We start from the raw sequence: 6,241 nt of genomic DNA on the forward strand, positions 1-6,241 counted from the left end.
TAGTGGTTTGTTGTCGACGATGACAAAATTTGGACAGGCGCCATGGAATATTGGAATGGAATGCTATGAAGTCGAAAGTAACTTATTAAGAGCGAGGGTTTCTATAGTTGTCTTGATATATATATAGATAGATAAGAGTGATGTGATGTAAGAGAATGGTTTGTGTAACTTGTGGTGCAAGTCACACACATGAAGAAAGAAAAACAAGAAGTAGAGATTTTCCTCTCCCAAACAGGAAACAAATAGCTAGGGTTTCTCGATCATTATCTTCAACATTAAGTAAATTATCTATTAATTCTTGTCCAATACTTTTTTCCTCTTTTGGTTATTTATTTGCCCACAGAGAGATAGAGAAGGCGAAGATCGGTGAGGTATAGTGGGTCCCATAAGTATTATTTATTTATAATTTAACCAATTAATTAAGGATAATACTTAGCTGCTCCCTCCCGGAGCAGGGCTGCTTACCTCTCTAGATTTTAGACACCTGTAATATTATCATTTATTAATTAAAATTCCAAAGTTTTTATTTTTAAGTTTAGGAAATTCATTATGCAGTAGAATTCTAATTAACAATAACTAATTGATCGAAAAGAAGTTCAACTCTAATTGTTTAACAACTTTATAATGTATACGTCCTCAACGATCTTTATCTGTTAGTAAAAGCCAAAATTTCAAGCCCTTTTTACATTTTATATGGAGGCTGAATCGCAAGAACCAAAATTGGACTAGAATTTAGGAGGAAGATGCATATGAGTTCTAAGTAAAATATGGTCGAAGAATTGGATTTAGTATTTGAAAACTCGGTGTTAAAAGCAGTGGCGTAGTTAAGACCCGGATCTTATGGATTCAAATTTTAATTTTTGATTTATTAATTTTATATTTAAAAAACTTATGGGTTCAAATATGATATTTGAAACAGGGGACATTTATATCTATTTGTTAGTTTAAGTTATGGGTTTAAGTTAGTTTATTCGTGATTTCATCTTTTTTTTATTTTTTTTATTTTGAGTTTTTAAGTTGTACCTCTGGTATCTATCTATTTGTAGATACCATTTGTAGGGTGGCAAAATTGTGCGTATCATTTGAACGTTCACGATCGTTTGTCAAAAATGAACAATGAACCGATCATTTTTTATTATGATCAAAACGTCATGAATCATAAACTTAACAACTTTTTAACAACAAACATCTGCCAACTTACAGAGCAAGGCATTATTTTTAACACTAATTAACTATTTTTAACGGTTGCAAATTAAAAGCAATCATTAATAGGAACCTCCGTTCCGTAAGAAGATAAGATAGAAACATCTGTAGTTCGTATTATTCCTTAAAAAAACATTTGTTTTTATCACAATAAGTAATACAAGGTATAAATTAATCCCAATCAAGGGATGGGTAATACTTACACATCCACTCCGAGATGCATTTAACACAAATTAAATATCCAATAACATAGAAACAGGGGGCATTTATATCTACACTCAACTCTTTTCTACCAACTTCCACAGGCTGAAGTTGCATTGCAAACTCATAGAATGATGGCCCATGAGGAAAATCCTGATCATTTTGCAACAAATGGATTTTGGAACCGAGTCCCTGATGTGCCATTGACAGATATTTCCGAGTTAGCAAGTCTCCTCCACGTCCTAGGTACTGGATGTGCTCTTTTACTGGGCAAGTTTGGGAAACATGAGCCAGAATATCCACCCAAATCTCTCTGATCAATCTCCATCTCTCTGTCGAAGTCCAATTTCGCTGCAACGATTGAGCGAGCATCATTGCATCAGGTAATACTGAATTCCCACACGTTTGGAATTGAACAGTATCAAATATCTCCACTTTTTGTAAAAGATTTCTAATTTTCGATGCTCCATCGACCTCTAGATTTATTGATACATTTATGCAAGTGTCTTGCAATATAGTCCAATAATTTCCTTTATTTACTAGTAGAGATGATTGTGATGTTAGAATGTAGAACATGTAATCAGATAACACCTTGCTTGCTATGGCCTCTACCTCTAGAAGATTATTATGTTTATCCAATCGATAACATAACTCAGTCACAAGATGCCATGTAATAATGCATTCGCCGAATCCTCTTTGTGGCGTTAGCATTTTTATACATGCACGTCTTATACCATCATCTCTTATTCTTTTATCCAATTGCCTCTCAAGAAATCCAAGCTTGTAATCTTCATTTGAGTCGTATTTATGCTGACTATCATGATCGCCAACACTTTCCAATAAGTGATTTTGGATACTACTTCCACACTCGATTTTCCTCCAAGTAGTACTAAAGTACTTCATCAATGAATTTTCAGGTTTGAAATAGACCATCAATACGAAATTATCTAGGAGGCTGTGTTGTGGAACAAACATAGTAGTTGCTTGATCATTTCCTCTGTTTGATGCTAACTTGGGAGCATTAGCCTTGAAAATTAGAGTAGATAAGAAATTTCTATGCTTTGTAGCCCACAACAATGCCCAATTAGAGAGACAATGCGTGATGATTGAATAAAACTCTAGCGCAACAGCTCCGAGTAGCAAAATGAATGAAATTCCAATATCGAGCGTGAAATGTTGTTTTTGAGTAGTACCAACAACATAGAACGAGAATGCAATCAATGCAGAGCAGGAGCACAAGAAGCTGATGCCACGAAGAGTAACACCAGTAGTCGTTTTAAGTAGTGGTATCTTCGTGTAGAATTCGTCGTACAAGAATCCTATTTCAGTATCTACTAGCTTCAAGGTTGAACAATAGGATTTCAACACGGTTGAGAACCCTTCATATCTCACAAACTCATTAGGTAGTCTAAGGTGAAAGTCAAAAAAGAGAGGTTTGAAGAAGTAGAGCAATGTATAGGCTGTTTGGATATACCTAGCTTCAGATTTAGCACAAGTTTTCCTTACATGATCTTCTAAGTCTTCTAATGGGTTCTCCCATTTCATGAATTCTAACTCGCGTCTTGTACTAATAGAATACAATGACTGCTTTGACTCATAGTCACTTGCGTATCTTAGACTCCATATCCTTTCTCCATACTTTATGATTGCAGCCACAAACATCGGAATGGCAAGGTACGTAATGAAATTACCTTGAAATTTGCAAAAAACATACACAGCCACTGTGACTTGAAAGCAAAAGCCTAACAAGTGTCTCAGCCACAACTCGTCATCTTCTAAGGAGTATGCTGTAATGGAGTCGGGCCCTCCGAGATGTAATAGAAGGAATGGGGCCCAGAAAGCCGCGAGCTCAGTGAATGCCTCCTTATCACTTCTCATAAGGAAACCAAGAGAAGTGGTTGCTACCCAATCTGCCGATAAATATGTCAACCAAACGATAAAACTTTTGGTTGAACTATGCGATCTCAATCGATGGCCAAGTCCGACTAAAACAATCTGAAGAAATAGGCTGAGTAGAATCATGCCACGAATCTCCCATATACCCCAAAAATTCTTCACCTCATCAGAGAATCCATTCTGGACTTTTTTTGCCAACTCCACGAAGAGGAGACTTGGTGCGACTGATAATTCAAATATATAGCCATTACACTACGCTATATTAATGTATCTATATTGTCATATTATAAATTTTATAATTTCATTACATATATGCATTATCATGATTATTATCTTGAAGTATGAAAATATTTTTTCCCAGAATATGCATATAACATACATGAATGATCTGAACACTTTACTGTTTGATTTAATTAGGAGGCGCTTATAATTACTACTTTATATCATTTATTCCTTCTAATTAATTTTTTTTAGTTTTTTATTTTTCATCTAGATTATTAGTAAAAGAATAAGGGCACATGGTCTTATATATGTCCTAAAAAAATTCGAACATGATGGATTTAATAAGACTTTAATCGTTTCATTTGCACACTTTTGGTTTATAATTACTTTATGTAGTATTATTTATTCCTTTTAATTAAATTTTTTTATTAATTTATTTTTCATCTATACTATTAATAAAAGAATAAGGGCATGATCATCTAAATTGAAATTTAGAGTAATGTCATATGTCCTAAAAAATTCGAGCATGGCAGATTTAATAAGACTTCAATATTGACATATGACATAGTAATTGATAACGAAATATGAACATGAATCATTAATAGTAAAGTTAACAGAAAACTTAAGCTTAGGAGAAGCAAAATAATTATACATGAAATGCGAGTCAGTTAGGAGAAAATAAATTACTTACTTAGAAGATGCATATTGACCAGTGCAATCAGAGTCTGGATGAACTGTTGTGAGCAACAACCTGATGAAATTTGAAAAATGATGTAGTAATTATTAAAGGATATACAAATTAATTTATAAAGTGGACAAAATGGAATTACCTCTGTTGGAAGAAAATAATATAATAATACTTCACATCCAAGTAATCCCAACCCCAAAGTAGAAGCAAATCACGGAATATTAATTTGTTAAAAGCGGATTTGTTTTTTATAGAAGTTTTATTCAATAATATTAAGAAACTAAATATACTCAAAAAAATATTAAGAAACAGAATACAAAATACAACATTTGGTCAAAATATTCGACAATTACACATGAAGTATCAGGGAGGAACCTAAATATAGTCGAACGGAAGGAGAACATACAAAAATCCTGGATTTAAACCTCCATGTCCTCAAATAAGGACAAAAAATCATGGCTATGTTCAACTTTCAAAATATTGTCGCAAACTATAATTACCCATAAGTTGATATTGTCACAGACGACAAACCTAAAACAACAGAGCGTTAGCATTGAGGTAATTATGACCGATATTAGGGCGAAATCGAAGAAATAGAATTAACTAATACCCGTGTTAACACTATCACAGACGATAGACCTAAGTCAACACGATTTTCATCGGATATTAGCTAAAACTATTAAAACGAAAACCACCCAAATAAGGGCTGCCACAAACCTCCACCACAAAGCCCAAAACAGTACAACAGACCAGGCCCAATAAAAAATAAAAATGGGCCCAAGCAGAATTCGGAATAAGTTTTAGCTAATTAAGCTCTAGCTGTACTAGTGGTACATGTATTAAGAATTTAATATCAACTAGCAAACCACTTAAATCGATTAGCAAACAGCTATACTTTAGCTAAAGAAAAGATTCATATACTGCCATTCATCTCCTGGATAACTTGTGATTCAAGCTTGAAAAACTAATGAATTAAGAAAGAGAAGCAGCATTTCACATTTCATCAAATGATCATATGAACTCCAAGCTTTCGGTTCAACTTGTGAAGCTACATTGTGAAGAATTTAAAGACTGATCATTGCTTCGGTATTTTCACCATGATAAATAAATTAACTTACCATTTTACCTTTACTAATAAAATATCTCCTGAGTATATATAAAATTCCGAAAGTAGTTGTTAGCTAGTTTCATCACGTACAGTTCTTGATAGTCTAAACAACAAGATTCATACGGCGGATCGGATAGCGACACTTACTCGCTCGGCCATTTCAATAACTAATAAAATTAACCTTTATAAAAGTAAAATAAAAAATTCTTATCTTATTTAGAAAATTCCTGTCTTCTTTTTACTAAAGCAAAAGCAGTCTGCAATGACTTTTTCCACATATGTTTTGCAATTGGAATTACTTGTCTGGCAGGATCATAGTTACGGATCCAAGGCCAGGAAATGGGTCATGAACCACGAAAATGTTGAGTTGCTATTACAAAATACAATGGTATATAATTATCAAAAACAATTGGGAACAAGATTTGAGGGATATATTAAATGGTGAATATATAAAATTAAACCATAAATCTAAAAAGTTAAATTAATTTACTTACTCATATTTAATTATTTCTCAATCACTTCGTGCGGTGACAGCTGGAACGAGAAATTACTCTCGCGGCTGTCCGCTGTGAGGATATCCGAGAGACCTTAAAAAAAAAACAACGATTTTTACTTTTCCTAACGCTAAATTTTAGCTTATCCAAACACACATTAAATTATACTGTAATAAATCTCTGGCAAATAAAAAACCTAAAATATTATTAATTAATTAATTTTTACATGTATTTGACAAAAACGAAGCACGTGCGAAAAATTGGAATCTACTCAATCAATAATTGGCCTTCTCTATCTTATTATATATAGAACCTCAAAAAAAGAAAGTCTATCTTATTATATATATAGAGTGCCATACTCCTCCCTTCCTCCCCTTTCTTATACTATAATACTACTACTAATTAACTATCTTACATAAAAAAATAGCA

General features: G+C 33.1%; 1 protein-coding gene across 1 annotated transcript; it reads right to left on the reverse strand.

The window, feature by feature from the left end:
* Positions 1 to 1,374: 1,374 nt before the first annotated feature.
* LOC139881203 (uncharacterized) lies at positions 1,375 to 3,426 on the reverse strand. The gene has a single exon (XM_071865720.1). The coding sequence runs from the start codon at positions 3,424 to 3,426 to the stop codon at positions 1,375 to 1,377; it is 2,052 nt and encodes a 683-aa protein (XP_071721821.1).
* Between the last annotated feature and the right edge of the window lie 2,815 nt (positions 3,427 to 6,241).

This window comes from Rutidosis leptorrhynchoides, unplaced genomic scaffold, assembly GCF_046630445.1.
Source record: "Rutidosis leptorrhynchoides isolate AG116_Rl617_1_P2 unplaced genomic scaffold, CSIRO_AGI_Rlap_v1 contig130, whole genome shotgun sequence".
Classification (NCBI taxonomy): Eukaryota; Viridiplantae; Streptophyta; class Magnoliopsida; order Asterales; family Asteraceae; genus Rutidosis; species Rutidosis leptorrhynchoides.

Excerpts from the sequence above, each read along its gene's own strand:
- LOC139881203 (XM_071865720.1), bottom strand. The coding sequence starts at position 3,426 with ATGATTCTACTCAGCCTATTTCTTCAGATTGTTTTAGTCGGACTTGGC.